The sequence below is a fragment of the Ornithodoros turicata genome, chromosome 7, assembly GCF_037126465.1.
Source record: "Ornithodoros turicata isolate Travis chromosome 7, ASM3712646v1, whole genome shotgun sequence".
NCBI classification, from domain to species: Eukaryota; Metazoa; Arthropoda; class Arachnida; order Ixodida; family Argasidae; genus Ornithodoros; species Ornithodoros turicata.
The window spans coordinates 29,516,322-29,532,969 of NC_088207.1; the positions used below are offsets into that span (position 1 = coordinate 29,516,322).

Below are 16,648 nucleotides of genomic sequence, written 5' to 3' on the forward strand. Positions count from 1 at the left end.
CTCGAGTTCATTGGTGCTCCCGATGGCCAGAACAAGTGACGTTGCCGTGGCAGGCAGGAAGAAACTCTCAAGGAAGTTCTACGCGATAAGAGTTTCGTCGAAGTTTCATACAACGCACAGAATTGAGCGGCGATGTTGGGCAGCCGAATGTAAAATTTATTATCGGATGTCTTACGACTGAAATGGTCGCCAATGCGGCTTGTCCGTCTATCAAACCAATGATATCTCGTGTAACGAATGTTGTCTCTTCGGCTTCGCAGTTCTCTAGCGACATGAAACCACGAATTATCGTTATCTTCGTTTTCCCATATTTAGATGAACACTGCGGTGCGCACGAAAACGTAGCTAGCAAAATTTATTGCACGTCAATAAGCACAGAATCATCAGATCATAGGATCATCAGTCATCTACTATAGGTGTACTTGTTGATAAGAGTCATCTTTGAAACAAATGATCAACGATGTTCCGTACGGGCATCGATGATATGGGGCCCTCTAGTGTATAGCATGTAAAGCAACAGTGAACTGTGTGTCAGGAGCTCTTAACGCAGAGGTGCGGACGCAGATGTGAACTTGAAGAGGAGATAGATGAACGCATTCTTTTGTTACGTATATCCGGCGTATAGGCTGAGACGAACGCAATCTACGCATTTGGTCGAGACGCGTCATACCAAAAGCCCCTGCCAGTGCAATGTTTCCAAATATGTTTTTTATCACTGACTGAGCTGCCTCCGACTTGCATAGACCTATGCAGATATTCGAGGTATAAAACGGGTTATAGGGTTTGCAGGCATATCGAGGTAGCGGCCGTTTTCTTCATTTTGTTTTGTTGAAAGAATTATGGCGGTTATGTGCTGAAAGCCTCCCAGTCGAGGACCTTGGGGACGATAAAAGACGTAAAAACATTACTAAACCGAGAAAAGGCCATCAGCGGCGAGGGCAGCCTCGCAGTACTTTCAGTATCGTACTGCAGAGCCTGAACTGCATTAGGGTCTGTAATGCCGATACGTGATGCTCAGTTGGCCAGCAGCCAAGGACTCTGCAGATATTGAGACCCATTGTCCAGTTGAGCCGAGAGGTCAATGACATAATGCGTATCTTCGGTACTCATCAACAAAGACGCCCTCGCTGCAACTTACTGATGAGAACGCCGCCTGCCCTTTTTTCTCTGGGAACACAGGCACTGAAGACCATGACCCAACAATTCGATGGATAACTGGACAAGTTTGACTTGCTGGAGCATCATCCAAGGCTCAAGCTAGGATGCAGCTAGGCTTCACTAGTCAACTAATGGCAAGCTTGTACGTACTCAAAATAGTTTTTTAAATACTTTTTACGGTATTTCGGTACTCTACTCAATACTTTTTGCGACAAGTATTTTTAACGTATTTAAAATACTTTTTCCGTATTTGCTACTCAGTACTCAAAATACTTTCCTTCCTCGTCAAGCCGTATCCAGCACACTTCTCCGCAGAGTCCAGACTGCAGATTTTCAGCTCACTGGAACTTAAAGCCCCCTTTTTTTCGTTCGGTTTTTTTTTTCGGGAATTTGCGAATCTGTCATTTATCCTCCTGTACAATAGGCTGATCTCACGGTTGGCCTTGCTTGTCAATAGCCAACTTCGTCAGAAAATGGTTCCTATTCAGATAGCCAGGAGAATCCACGGGAGATTATGTACAAGAGAATCCCGACATTTATTTCTTTGGTCACCAAAGCAATAAACTCGCGCCAGAGGTTGAAAAACCCGAACTGACATACCGGAGACATTACAAGGTTTGGGTCGGAACATATAAAAAAAGCTTATCTGGGTTCACCAAACACTACTTGACACCGTGGCCTTGCAAATAGGCCACGTTCAGAATACGCATTTCACTTGCTGCTAATACGAAAGTAGCTGAAAGAGTGTCTTAAGTACTTCTCAAAGTATTTAGTACTCTACTCAAATTACTTAGGTTTGATTATTTTGTACCCTATTTTATTTACTTTTTACGTGGAGTATTTACTATTTAGTATCTTATTTTAAATACTTTTGCGCAGTATTCTGTACATGTGTGACTAATCGGCTGGAATTCGATAACCGCCTGGCGTCAGCTGAAGACCGCTATAATCTCGCGTGTCCAGATATAAAATGTCCGAAAATGCTGTTCAGAATATTTTACTGACATAATTACGTAAGCAAGTTATTGACATAATTACACAAATTCATTGCCGTGGGGAACGATGATGAGGATTTCGGGAAGACACAGAAGGTCAGTACTGGAACCACGCAACGTCCTTGTGCCAATTCCCCACGGTAAGCTAACACAATAAACCTATTCTTGACCGGTTGTTTTCGGGCTGCCGTCAGTTCTTTGCTGTCACTCTGCTGGGCTAACCGTTAAAGGTACAGGAAAAAATTTCCCCTTGCGGCATGAAAATATTCCATTACGTTGATACCAAGACAGAAGGAACGGGATTGACCCGTCGCGGTGTTCCTGATACAGCAGCGAAACAAACCGCAACGCACGCTTTCCCTCGCCTTCTCAAGAAGCCCGAAAATGCGGAGAGGCCTCCGATCGGTCTCCCCAAAGAATCTCCCGCCATGATTGGACAATTCGTTTGCGGAGACCAATGAATGCGCGCTCCGCATTGTCGGCCTTCTTGAGAAGGAGAAGGGAAAGGAAAGCGTAAACTGCAGGTTCCATTGGTCGCAAATCACAAACGACACAACGGACGACTCTCTCGTTTGTGTGTTGGTGTCAAGGTAACGGCACATTTAAAGGAGCACAAAACAAGTCGACGAACATTCTCCAACTACTATGCTCAATGAAAGAACGTAGCTCACGTGATCCAAATATTCAATTCTTCTGCTTCTAGCGAGCGTCTCTAACACTAGAGTCACTAAATAAGCTACGCTTCAGAGTATCGACACTAGAGAGTTTTAGTACATCGTACGCTATCGCCTTTGCGTACGTTAGGGGTAGCGTTGGTGGCTCTACACACTGCGCGAAGCTTTTTTTCTGTGATGGGCGTGCGCAGAACCATCAACGCTATCCCTTACGCACGCAAAGGCGAGAGCGTACGAAGTACTAAAACTCTCTACTGAGTTCCAAGAGCGAGCATGCGCCATCTTGTTTCCGCGGCATGCTACCCACGCGCACTTTAGCGCACGATGCCATCTATCGAGGGCGGGTGAAATGTTCCTCTAGTTTACAAACAGCAGTTGACGGTCTTGAGCTCACCTGGACATCTTCGGGACGTTCTGGTGGACAATACATGAATGATCGTCCAACAATCATGCACGCTTCTCTATCCCACAGCGAGCATTACGTTAGCCGTCTTTGATCCTCAAATGGGGATAATACCGGTGTGGTGCGGAAACAAGACGGCGCTCCTGCTCTCCCTTGGACCTCAGTGTCGATACTCTGAAGCGAAGCTTATTTAGTGACTCTATCTAACACGAAACAATGCCATTCAAAGAGCATAATACGCGTGAGTCTCTCCTTATCCTTGGAACCGGGTCACGTCACCATGTTCCAACGTATAGCAAAACCGAATTCTAGGCGCTGGAGGTGGGGGAGGCTTCGCTCTCCTAGCCAATGACGGACTCCACTAAGACAAGCTGCAGCTCGCGAGGGAATCGGTTGCGGGAACAAGGCGGTAACTTCGCGGAGCAATACAGCACTGAAAATTTACTGCGCATGTGAAATAGAATATTGATGGTTTTTGGTACGGTTTGAACTGGCTATCTTGGATTTGATAAATGGGAATATGTCTAGAATTGACCTCACTTCTCGATATTACAACAAAATTAATGTATAAGCGTCCAGTATTCTAAATGGCTGATGACGCGCGACGTCAAAATGACGTGTCGCCATTGTTGCCAGGACATCGCAGGGCGGGGCATCAGGACGAGAGTACAGTGAGTATTCAGTTGGTTTGGAGCCAATATGCATTTACTTTTTTACGACAACAATATTTTTGAAAACGTTCACCGTCGGCAAGGTATCACAGTGCATTTAAAAAAAGTGCGTCTCGCATACCTTTTTATTGCCCCTTTCCGCGAGGAAAAAAATTTTGCGCTTTAGTGCCCGTTTAAGGTGGACGAGCTCACCTTTTTGGTGACTCAGCTAACAGTCATCAGTTCAATCAACCAGTACTTATTTTTGTAGCCTAGCTTCCATCTTGTCGCGTTATTGGAAGGGTCAACACCGCCAACACCCTGTACACGGACATGGACTGCGGACATATAGGTGCAACGCGATGTATCCACAGACACACATCGCCACAAGTTCCGTGTCCTGTTTTAGTAAACAAGTTATTGACTCACCTACAATCATTACAGCCTCTAGTACTAGCCATACATGCTCATTGTTATGGGAAGGTACGCTCTTGCGTTGTATACATATTTGTGCCGTTATCGAACAAGGCGTCGAACAAAAACATATTCTATACGAGTCTTGAATCTCGTATCAGAGTCCATAAATGTATGTAAGGGACCGACGAGCTTCGCCCCTTCACAATTGCAGCCTGCATTTTAAACACTCGACATCTCCGTACCGTGCTAAATTTGCAGATAAGTCGCTTTGCAAGTCGCTGCTTCCTGCCAGGCGTTCAGCTGCAAGCTTGAAACGCGAGCTGAAAAATCTTTTGGGAGCACTCTGTATTGCCAGAGCTCTGTGCCAGAAAATGGCAACTTTATTAAAGAGGGAAAGTAAAGGGTTGTGAAGGGAGTGAAGAAGAAAGGAATGGAACGTGGTTGTGAATAGCCATACTGCAAGACTAACAAGAACGAGAGAGGAAAAAAAAAACGAAAACAAAGAAAAGATACATTGGCCAAAAGTAATAAAACTGTTGCAAGAGCCGACAAAAAGAACTGCTCAAGAAAAGAACAGGTTATGTTTTGATTTTTGATATCTTTATTTTCAAAACAACGTTCCAAATCGTAGTCATTTTCTGCAGATCAACCGCGGTGAGCAGTAGATCTACAGTGGAGTCGACTTTGCTGGTGCTGTAGGTCCCATTAAAAAGATGCAGCCATTCGGGGCTTACCGAAGTTAGCCTAACATCAGTGGGCAGACGACTTGCGTGGTGAAGAGGATACTGATTGCAAATGATAATAACCAGGACGAGAAGAATTGGATGAGGACGACGCCCTGGCTCTAGACTACTTAGGATACATCTTTTCCTGCTTGAGTTGCCGATACACGCGTTTCATTTTTTTTATTGGGTGTTAGCACCGCGAAGCAACTGCGGATATGAGCGGCGTGCAGATGTGGACAGACGGAGAGAAGACAACAGGAAGGAGTGAGGGCCAGGGGGGATTAGTATGCGTCCTGGGCCGACTTTAGGGGGAACTGTGCTGCCATTCGTCTGGAAAGTCTTCGGAAAACCCAGGGAAAACCGCAGATAGCGCAGCCGGCGGTAGGATTCGAACCCACCACCACCCAGTCTTCAGCACGACCTTGGCTACCACCAAGGAGCGGACGCCTTAGCCCACTCGGCCATGCGGCTGGTGCGTTTCATTTTATTGCCTTTGCCTTCAACGAAGTGGTCAGGTATTCAGCTGTCGTTGTTCACACCTGGTTCCATCAGTCGTTCACCTTCCCTGCAAGAATAATAGAAGGCAATAAGGTAACAGTGATTCGCGCTCTTGTTACAGATGGAACAACAAGATGGAATAACAAGTTCAAGTGGCTAACTAATGGCAAAAGAAATTCCCGAAAATGACATAGCATACGTGAGCACATTTCCTGACACGTCGCGAACGACATATTCAAACAAGGCCACAGCGGAAACTGCAGGTGAACTGGAACCATTGGAACAGGGAACACAGAAGGAGATTAGCACGAAACTCCTGGATTTCTCTTGGATAGGTAACCCGCAAAAAGAGGGCACAATTAAACCAGCGGTAGTGATGAACACGTTAAGATGTTATTTGAAAACAAGCTAAAAGATAAGGCAAATTTCCAGTAGCTGTGCAACCTTTGCATCACCACCCACTCTCTGCTTTACTCCGTTGACCCCACATTGCCCATAACTCTCCCCCGCCGAATGCCACGTTCCCTTACCACTGTCTTCCACCGCATGAGACTCAATGTGGCTTTTACACCGGCTTTCAAACATCTCCTCGGTGTCGGCGCATCCAGTCTCTGTTCCACGTGTGGTGTGCGTGGTGACCTCCGTCACAACCTTCAGCTACGCATTGTTTGCAGACTTTAACAGGATTATTTCTATGTGTTTGGGAGTTCTTAACATATAATGATTTCGAAATTACCTCTTACAAGTGCACACGAACTCGAACCCTTTTCAGATTTTCACAAATCTTTACAATCTCTTCTGAACGAGTTCGTATTGTAAGTACGCAAGACAAGAACCTTCACTGAGACCCTTCCTCGGCGGTGCCATCCTGCCGAAGACCTATCGTGTTGTGCTTTCCACTCTCGCCACCTGCATCACCACACCTCACGTGATGCCAAACGTCGCATCACGCCACCTTCGCAGCGCGCTTCTTCCGTGACTCACCGCGCCGCGGTATCTGTGGGACACAGGCCGCACGCACGCTATCCGATGCTTTATCTCCGCATATAGAGCTCTGTCGCTGTAAAATATTTATTTATTTTATTCCGTATTATAAATCACAAAAATACAAATACCGTCAGTAGTGGATATCTTCCAAAGCGCTCGCAAAACTCTATAGTTTCGGATTCTCCAAGCGCAGGGAGCTCTGGCGTGTGTCTCCCTGCAACAGCGGGCGCACGTTCACGTTATTCCCCGCGCTCCGCCCCGTATTGGAAGACCGCCAGCAGCTGTAGCGAGAGGGCCTTGGGCAAAAGGAATGTTGCCAGACGGACTACAAATTGCGCGCATTGTGACGTCATGGTATGCAAAACTACAAATTAATCTTATGCCACCTGACTGTGACAGGGAGAAATATAGTGCGCCGCTTTACAATGAGAGAGACGCAGACTGCAATGACATAAATTAGGACTAAATGACTTAGGATTAAAGGACTCTGAAGACATGGAATTGCGTCCGTAGTAGCACTTTACGGACGACTTTAGCTTTAGTAAACGCAGCCTTAGCGGTACACACGAAATAACAGCAAAATAGATAAAATATGTCATGTCGCACTATAGTTCGAAAATTCACAGTATGAAAATCGATTTAAATTAAAAGGGACCGTCGCATCCGGAAACACACCAACGTTTATCCGGAAACACACGTTTTTTACAACGCATATCCAATCTTCACAGTTAATTGCATGCGTATTATGTTGTTTCGCATTAAGGACTGCAGCGCAGGTTTAACCTCGCAGTCCCAATTGAAACTTGTATGGAGACAGCCTTTTCATATAAAATATTTCGTATTTCGTACGAAATCGATACCACTATCTTCGACATCAACCGACAATGTACTTGGCTTTTTTTTTCTTATCTTTTTTTTTCGTCCGAAAAGTGTTTAGATTTTAAATAAGCGAAGTGGGGGGAGGGGGTTGTAGGCGTTGAGAGTTCGCTACGGTTGCACTGACTGTCTGAAAACGGTTTTCGGGCGCCAAACATTTCATACCGTCCAAAAACAGAAACAAAGTTGGCTGCCTCTATAGGTTGCTTCTTTAAAGGTAGACTTCGCAAGGACTGGAAAAAAATTAGGTGAGCATCATACCAAAAACGAACCATCCCCTCGATATGGAATACAACATTCGCATTCATTTTGCGCGAGTAATTAATTCGTAAATGATGACAATAGCAAACCGAAACCGAAACGCGAAGAGCAGAAACAGAGCTCCATACTACGGCGGTTCGTCCGGAGGTGGATACCGCGACGTCACCCAGAGTTGTCGTGTTTCCATGTACGCTTCGAAACCTGCATTCCCCTTTGCCGCATGATGTCAGCAGTGTGTTGCTTTCAGCGCCCTCTCGCTTCAGAGAGGTGAAGCGCTCGCTTCGTAATAAATTCGTTTGAATAAAATCTGCGCAGTTCTGGAACGAGATATTTAGTACACATGTCCCTGACGTTCCAAAGGTTACGGATGTACCACAACCTTTGTGGTGGTCTTGTTGCGGAGTCCCACTTTAATGGCATCGCTCTCCCGTGTACCAGTCCAGTGTACCAGGGGTCCAGACTGGCAGGCGAGCGGCGCGAACAGATCTCGATACTTGACGAGTTGAGAATATAAGCTCAATGAGATTGTCCTTTGATCTCATACCAGGTGCGACATTTTCTCATAGGAGGTGTTTGTTTGTTTGATTATGTGTTGGCGTCGCGAAGCAACTGTGGCTATAAGCGGCGTACAGACGTGTACAAATGGAGAGAGGACAACAGGAAGGAGTGGGGATCGGAGGGGGGGGGGGGTTAAAGTGACCTCGAGCTGTCCCTTCCAATATACATTGTGTTTGGAATGTTTAGCAGACATCATACAAGAACTATGTCCACTGACGTGCACGTTATGAGTTCAGCAGAACCGTGAAATCCAAATGTAAGAGCTCCAGGCAGGAATACGTTGTCCATCACGTATTACCTATTCTTCCTCAAACATGGAGCACATTGCCGGATGGCAGCCTGTGGAGGAGCACCGACAGTAGCGACGCCTGGATATCACTAATGCTTTCAGCAACTGTGAGTACATTGGAGTCTACCTGTGCGCTGAAAACGGGGCGCTCGTCAACCCCAACAAAGTGATTCACGTCCTGGTCCACTGCAGACGTTGTTCCCATTATTTAAACACATTCAGTGTTTGACACGCACTGAACCTTCTGGGTGAAGGGGCCAGCATTGCTTCACTACCACGAGATGCGCAACGCAACTACGAGATGGCGCAAGCGTTCCCGTGGTTGGAAAACCGCACAGCCTCAGAGTATGTATCGGAGACAACGGTGAATGCTGGTCGGCTTTCATTGCAACGATGTGCTCTAACACACAACTCCTAGTCCTGTTGTTGCTCCTGCCTGCATATCACATGAGATCAGGTATGACCAACTCACGTCTGTTATATGCCTTCTGCAGGACATGTGCTTAGAAGTGCCCTTAAAATTTCGGACAAGTAAGCTATAGGCTTAGTGCTCCAGTGTTATTCGATAAATAACCGTAGCTTCTTTGCCGCAGACGCGTTCCGCATCCAGCATTTCAACTTCCCGAAGAAAGTAGTGGCCGGAGAAACGGTGACAGTCCCATGTATGTCCGTTACTGGGCTGTCGAACGTACGGTTTCGATGGCTCAAAGACGGAGAAGAAATTCTGCAGACTCCAAAATCGAAGATTCGCACTTTCCCGGAGCTTTCAAACCTCATACTCGGCCCACTCGAAGAAAGCGACAGTGGGAATTACACCTGCATGGCGTCACAAGGGGCTCAAAGCGATTCCTACACTGATACGTTGCGAGTATTGGGTGAGTTTGTTCGGTGAAAGCTTTCCCGACGAACATTGTGTGTGCTTGTGTGGAGTCGTGTACACTAGCGTGTTAAAACGCCATCTTCAGTTCCAGTAAAATGGGTTCGGGAACCCACCGACGTCTCACTCAAGGAATATGACAACGTTACATTGTCGTGCGAAGCGACTGGCGTGCCCAGGCCGACGGTCACGTGGGAGAAAGAAGGTAAGTTTGTACGTGCGTTCTTTGCTAAATGTTTTTGTGGTTCCGGGCACAGTTGTCGTTGATGTTGTTCGTCTTCGTGTCAACTTCAGCATCAACATCACCTTCCTGAATTTTCGACATACCTCTTACCATCTTCCCCAGCCCTATTGCAAGGTAACCCGTGCCCTTTGTGAGGCTACATGAACGACTTGTGATTCAGTACGCGTTTTTACGCTTTCGCAGTGACTTTGAAGTCAGGCCTTGCTAACTGCATCTCTTTTGCATCGTAATCCTTTTACTTTTCATCCAGTTCCTTGTCTTTCGCCGATTTTTGTAGGGCTGTAGACGCCGTAAAAACTTCAATCGTCATCGTCATCAACTTCACGTCATACGACATATAGTCAGTGACAACATAAGTCATACATTGACCCCGCCCCCACAAAAGAATCGCTCCGCGTGCGCGAATGTAGTGCGGCGCAGCCAAGTCGGGTCTGAGGGAGAGAGAGCCACGGGAGGCCTGCACTACATCGCGAAGCGGGGGCGTCGTGCAAAGGCTGGTAGCCAATCACAGGAGCCTTCCACGGATGAGTAGGCGGTCCTAATTGTAGGACATAAGTTGTCACTGACTATACGCCACTATTGATTAATATATCTCCTTCCTTTCTCTAAGTGGTTCTCGTTATAACCCGCACGCAATTATTTAACAAGGAATGGCAAGCCGTCCTTTCTGGCTGACTTTTCCTGTCAAAATAAATAGAGCCCCCCACCGCACGTAGACGTGATTTCACGTACACGCTTTAATATATGATGACAATGTGATGCGATCAGCCTCCAGCGCGTGCCAGTACGTTATGCCACGCCATTTCCTGAACAAAAGAGTCCCAGTTGGGTGCGCAAGGTGGAGCGTTTCAGATTCACGGATAGGCGTATCTACTTCTGGGCAGTTAAGGGGCGCCAAGTGATTAAAACACTGCTGAATACTATACGCAGTTATGATAACCACAGCACGAAACAAGGTAACTTATGAGACAACAATAAATGCACTGTTTACGTGCCTTAGAGCGTGTCGATGATCAGATCTGTAACTTTTTGCCACTGCAGCTGATACTGGCTGGTTCTCCCACACCTATACACGAGGAGGTTACATAAAATCCAGCTAGGATTACTTTTCCTACACCCTAAGAGAGAAAAGGACCAATTGAAGTCCTTTTGGGGACTAGATGCATTGCTGCGACAACTGGGTCCACATATATCTTGGAGTGCATCACGCCTGCTCGAGCATGGTCCCCACGCGTGGATGACCATGCGATACATACCATATTTGTTCCGTTTGTATCTTTCAGGGCCTCAAATACAAAAGGGCTAAACCAAACAATCACTCTTGCAGGGTCAACAGACATGCGAAGTGGTCCAACCCTACGCATTGAAAAAGTGACGAAGGGTGACTCTGGGCGGTACAACTGCAAAGCGGACAATGGTCTCTCTCAACCGATCTCGAAAACTGTCAACGTACTTGTGTACGGTATGTAAACGTGAGAACATGGTGCCCATTCACGCTGCAGTTAATTGACAGGACCGAATCGCAAACAGCGACCGCACGACACAATAACACCATGTTAAAAAAAAAAAGCTTTATTTCAATGATGATGAGTGGGAGTTTCATCGCCAGGGAGTATTTGAAAAAATGTCATGATTATATTGTGCAGCACAATGACCAACGAAATCAACAGCTATGAAACGGACAACAACTTATACACAAATTATGCAAGTGCAACCAGGTGGAATTTTCGCCCGTTCACCAATAACTGTAGTGTTCGCCGCCCCACGACAGAGGGCGACTCTGACGCGTCCTACACTAATGAACAAAGCAGACATCAGCGAATACATCGCCATCATTATTACAGTATGGTGGATGTTTTTCTGCAGCATAGTATTATGCCTCTGGACGTAACATCGTATCCACAGCAGTTCATCACCGTAACACTCGCGTTCACTTTGGCGTTCGCTGCAAAAACAGGTAAGGCGATTCCTAACATGGATTTTCCTATTTTCCTACTTGATGTGTGTCACGGTAACCGAGGACGCTTCATTCACCTGTTTTCGGTATCTGCTATTTTAGAATTCCGGCTTCAGCCTTTTCACTTTCCGGCTCATACTCTTGAAGGGGAAACCGTCACTGTAACGTGCACAACGACGAATGCGCTACAAAATGTAGAGTATCGCTGGCTTAAGAAAGGCAACCCCCTACGTGAAAGTGACAGAGTCAAGTTTCTCATACTGCCCCAATTATCCGCCCTCATACTTGGACCTCTGGAGGAAACCGACGCGGGAAACTATACCTGCGTAGGAACGTATGGAAGAAGCAGAAGCTCGCATACAGACCTCCTTCAGGTTCAAGGTGAGACGAGTCTATATGTGCGACAAATTATTGTTAATTAATTAGTCTGTATGGTTATGCTGAGTCACATCGTGTTTGTAGGACGTGTTAGGATGTTGTCAGATTAGCTAGAACTGGTTGCATATCTGCCTTGTTTGGCGTGACAAAATTTAAAAAAAAATCGAAAATATTGTTCAGAATCACGGATGCATCTGTAACGGTAGGTGATAGGGTTCTTGCATTTGATAATCAAAATAGGTAATCAGTAGCAGCAAATTTTAGAACTGATTTAAAAAAAAGAGAAGGAAATCGTGACTAAAAACTTGGATACCTGACCTATCCGCATCGTCTCACGGAAACGAATACTTTAGTCGTGTAGGAGCTCATTTCTAATCTATGGCTCGATCGACCACGAGCTTTCCACCGTGTTTATGAACATTGGACCATGTATTTGTTTTTACAAAGCGCAGCGTTTACTCATACCGAGAGGTTAAACGTCGCACATCGTCACACTTCAAACTCACACAGAAGGTGCATTCTTGAAGTGATACCGTCCGCGTTATCGAGAGAGTTACTTTGAACTTCAACTACACTCAGCTTCGGTATACAACTACAATTCATATTTTACTGCAAACGCGTCTTCTGGCAAATATCAGCTACCAGTGAGCTAGCAGATTTCAGTTTCCCATCATGCACGCTAGAGGTCGATACCAGATTCCCGCTACATGACGTGAACAGCGCAATTGGAAAGGGATACTCACTGGTGTTATTTCTATACAGTATGAGTTCTAACCCCAGACTAATAACGTGCTGGTGAAACCTGCACGCGGAATGTGCCATTTCGTAGCGCACCTACATAAGATGTTGACGACGGGACTCGATGGCGTCCTGCAGCGGTTGCTTCTCAAGATTTTTGATGCAGATTTAACGCCAGCGCATCTCCTAGCGTTAGAGAATGTGTGTATATATATATATATATATATATATATATATATATATATATCTTACCCCGTTGCCCTTTATTCCCGAACTTGCAGCACCGCCGAAATGGAAGACGGAACCGAATGATGCTTCGGTTAAAGATGGAGATAACATAACACTCACGTGCCAAGCCAAGGGCCAACCAAAGCCTATCATTACTATCAAAAAAGGTAAGGCCTTTTGAAAGTAGTGTACATTTCTGACAAAACATCATACAACGGCGCGTCCTTACACATCAAATACTGCTTCTGCCTTCTTCTAGATGCCGACATCGTCGGCTCCTCCGGGTCACTGGTGATACAAAAGGCGTCAAAGCAACACGCTGGAAAGTACACCTGCAGCGCAGAAAACGGAGTAGGAAAGGCACTCGTAAAATATTTTAGGATAACCGTTTTTGGTAAGTAAAACATTTAAGTCCACACGGCGAGGAGCTCTCCAGTTTCATTGTCAAAACCTTCAACCGAATCTGCAAGTTTCCGCCGGACACAGAATGCATCGTACAAACATAGATGGCGCCACTTGTGCAGTATTCCCTATATCCCAGCTTAATTCAACCACGGGAATCGCCATCTTGTTCAATGGTTAGTGTTCGTGAATGCCTGTTTTTCCGGAAATCTGTTTCTTCCGCAACATGGACGGTACTGCCAGCAAGCGAAGACACAGTGCTGTTCTCCACACTGTTATCGTTGCGCTTCTTATATCCGAAGCTCAAGGTAAGGACCAATAGCTTTTTACCTGAAATGAAACGCCACGAAGAGCTTGTGTGTTTGCCCTAGAGATCGTGAAATATTTACTCCTAGGAAGGCTACGGGTTCAGCCATTCAGCTTTCCGGAACATGTGGTGGAAGGGAACACCGTCACTGCCATATGCACGATGGACGATAGGACGGCTGAAGCGAGCTTCAGGTGGCTTAAAAACGGCAAAGAACTCACGGAAAATGCCAAAGTCACAATCGTGAAGCATCAATTGTTCTCAACACTAGTGATCGGCCCAGTGCACGAAGGCGACAGTGGCAACTACACCTGTTCTGCGACCATGAATGGCAAAGTGGATAGTCACAGTGAGAGTCTGAATATACTCGGTATGTGGACGGTTTTGCAACAATATCGATGATTGCATTCCGATAAAACTTCTGGATGGATAAGCATGCGTGAAAATTATCGTATTTTCTTTCAGTTCCACCCAAGTGGATTAGTGTTCCCGACGATCAGCGACTCGCTCTGGGAGAAAATACTAGCGTAGTGTGCGAGGCTACAGGGAAGCCACTGCCAGTCGTCACGTGGCGCTTCAAGAGCAACGGTACGAATACACATTGATGGCAATTTCGTAGAGTGGGTCGGTCATCACAGCAGCTCTTTCAGTGCTGCATATTGAAGAGTTAGCCTCCCGCAGATATAAGGCACCTAGCCTTAGTACACTGGGCCTTGTATTTGTGTTTTCGAGACGTCTTGCTGGACGTGGTGTACGATCACTGTACGAGTACGATAACTGGCTGAAATCGCCACCCTTCGTTTTCAGATCGGTTTCCATTTTTGCACGCAAAATTGTGTCACGCATTCAGGTTGAAGCTGGGCCAGTTGGTCCGCAGCTCAGAAGTGTGCGCCAACACAGATGAAAGAAACAAAAAGCGCTCTCCCCAAACTAGACAACGGCCAAAGAAGTGTACAATGCAATGATGTCAACGTTCTACTGGCGTCCCTACATAGGTTATGTAGGAACGCCAGGAGACCGTTGGCGTGAACTGCCAAAAATGTAATTCACATTTTTGGCAGTACTCTATACTCTTTGCGGTAGTTTTTGGTCCCAATGCATCTGAAAGGGCCGATCTCAACGTATATTTTCATATTCATCCATATTTTCACACACACACACACACACACACAAAGACATAAAAATACGCCACGTACGTTGTGAAAATATGTAATATATCCATGTTATTCCAGGCAAGTTGGTTCACCCACATGACAGAGGTGTGAGAATACTGAGGTTCACAAGTGCAAGTAAAGAAGACGCTGGCTTATACGAGTGCACTGCGGCGAATGGTGTGACCGAACCTATATCCAAAACGGTCAACATTGTCATTTACGGTGAGATCCATCTGAACATCTTTTCTTAAGACCAGTATGACTGAAGAAGTCATATTATTCCAATTTTACAGAGGTGAGCGAATGACTTTGATATTGGTCAAGGCACGTCAATTTGTTCCCAACATCGTAGTACCTACCTTTTACAACGTTGTACTCTCTATATGGAAAAACATTCGCGACGCCGATGGGTCAACATCGGGTACGCATTCACATTTACAGCGACCATTCGCGCACTGCCAGGCATACAGAATGCGCAATGTATATAGAAGCACATAGCCTCGTTCTCACAGTACACTCGCAGTACACTGCTTAGTCGCGTGATGGCGTTAGCGTTCCACGATTTCGTATTTTGTATGGTTCTCTACATAAAGTGCACGAAGCTCGACTCCAAGTGTTGTGCTCCACCATACAAGGCCTCACGGGGAAGCCTCAACCACTGAACTATATAGATTACAAGTGCGGAACGAAGTACTATTACCATGGTCATAGTACATGGATGGATAGTAGTCCTCACTTTACTTCTCTCGCTTGGTGAGTCCTGTTATTCCCTAAGCAACACGATCGCACGCCTGGGGATTCAATGCGTGAGAGACGAAATGGTCTTCCTTGGAAGCGGATAGGGCGCGTGGGGCGAAAACGTCCTGCAGTCTGTCGCGGAGACAGGTCGTATTATTTTTTCTCCTTTCGACATCTAACACAGCGACAATAACGCATCAAAGATGTCCGCCGAGTGATTTCCCTAAGCGGAGTTCATTCCAGATTTTACTGGTACGCGCAAGAGACCTCCGTTAACAGGATTCCACGTCGTTGAAACGACATCCGAAAAAAAAAAAAGAAAAAAAAATATATGTCTTTTCACGCATTGACTTCCCTGTTATGTAACTGCACACAGCGAGTTTTCTCATTTTAATTTTGTGTCTTTATATACTTAACTTCCTTTGATCTACTTGACCGCACTTTGACACTGGTCTTTCCCTAGGTCCTCACGTATGCCTCAAAGTGCAGCCCTTCTATTTCCCGTCTGATATTGTGGAAGGTTCCAGAGTAACTGCCACATGTTCGCTGCTGAAGGTATCAAGCAATACCGGGTTCAAGTGGACTAGAAACGGCAAAGCCTTGGACGAAACAGATACTCGCGTCTCAGTAAAAAGTGACATGTACTTTTCAATGCTGACCATCGATCCCAGTCAAGCCAAAGACACCGGCAACTACACTTGCACAGCCACATCGAGAAGCCGCTCCAGTGCGTACACAGCAACGCTGACGGTACATGGTGAGTAGAGACTCCACAAACATAATACGTGCTGCAAATATTTTTGACAAGTTACGAGTAGGAATTACAGCAACTAGGCAGACAAGGGAAAGACAGCACTAAATTAAACATGCGCTTAGCATTGGAGCATTACTACTACCGGCAATAGTGTACTGCCAGAACCTTGCTGATTTGTGGAACCAATTAAAGACAACCACTGCGATCCCTTCCCCTATTTTCGTTCCTTTTCTCCTGACTTTCCAGGGTAGGGTAGAATTGTACCCTTTAATTGGGACAATTTTTGCATTCGCACTTGGCAATCGATTTTCTTTTTAGGGCAGTAACAACTGTACCATAGTCCACCATGCTCCTCATGTGATAAGGTGGGGATACAGGCA

General features: G+C 45.9%; 2 protein-coding genes across 2 annotated transcripts in view; one reads left to right on the plus strand and one right to left on the minus strand.

Moving 5' to 3' along the window:
- LOC135400766 (glutamate receptor ionotropic, NMDA 2B-like) overlaps positions 1-16,648 on the minus strand; it is a 30,908-nt gene that overhangs the window by 7,987 nt on the left and 6,273 nt on the right. The gene's annotated exons all lie outside the window — the stretch shown is intronic.
- On the plus strand, positions 9,093-11,118 carry LOC135400770 (neurotrimin-like). Its single transcript, XM_064632680.1, has 3 exons — positions 9,093-9,366; positions 9,457-9,573; positions 10,940-11,118. The coding sequence occupies exons 1-3, from the start codon at positions 9,156-9,158 to the stop codon at positions 11,080-11,082; spliced, it is 471 nt and encodes a 156-aa protein (XP_064488750.1). The 5' UTR covers positions 9,093-9,155; the 3' UTR covers positions 11,083-11,118.

Bases quoted from the DNA above. Each gene is read 5' to 3' on its own strand.
- LOC135400770 (XM_064632680.1), top strand. From the start codon at position 9,156: ATGTCCGTTACTGGGCTGTCGAACGTACGGTTTCGATGGCTCAAAGAC. The intron at 9,367-9,456 runs GTGAGTTTGTTC...CGCCATCTTCAG, and splicing joins TGATACGTTGCGAGTATTGG to TTCCAGTAAAATGGGTTCGG. The intron at 9,574-10,939 runs GTAAGTTTGTAC...TCACTCTTGCAG, and splicing joins GGTCACGTGGGAGAAAGAAG to GGTCAACAGACATGCGAAGT.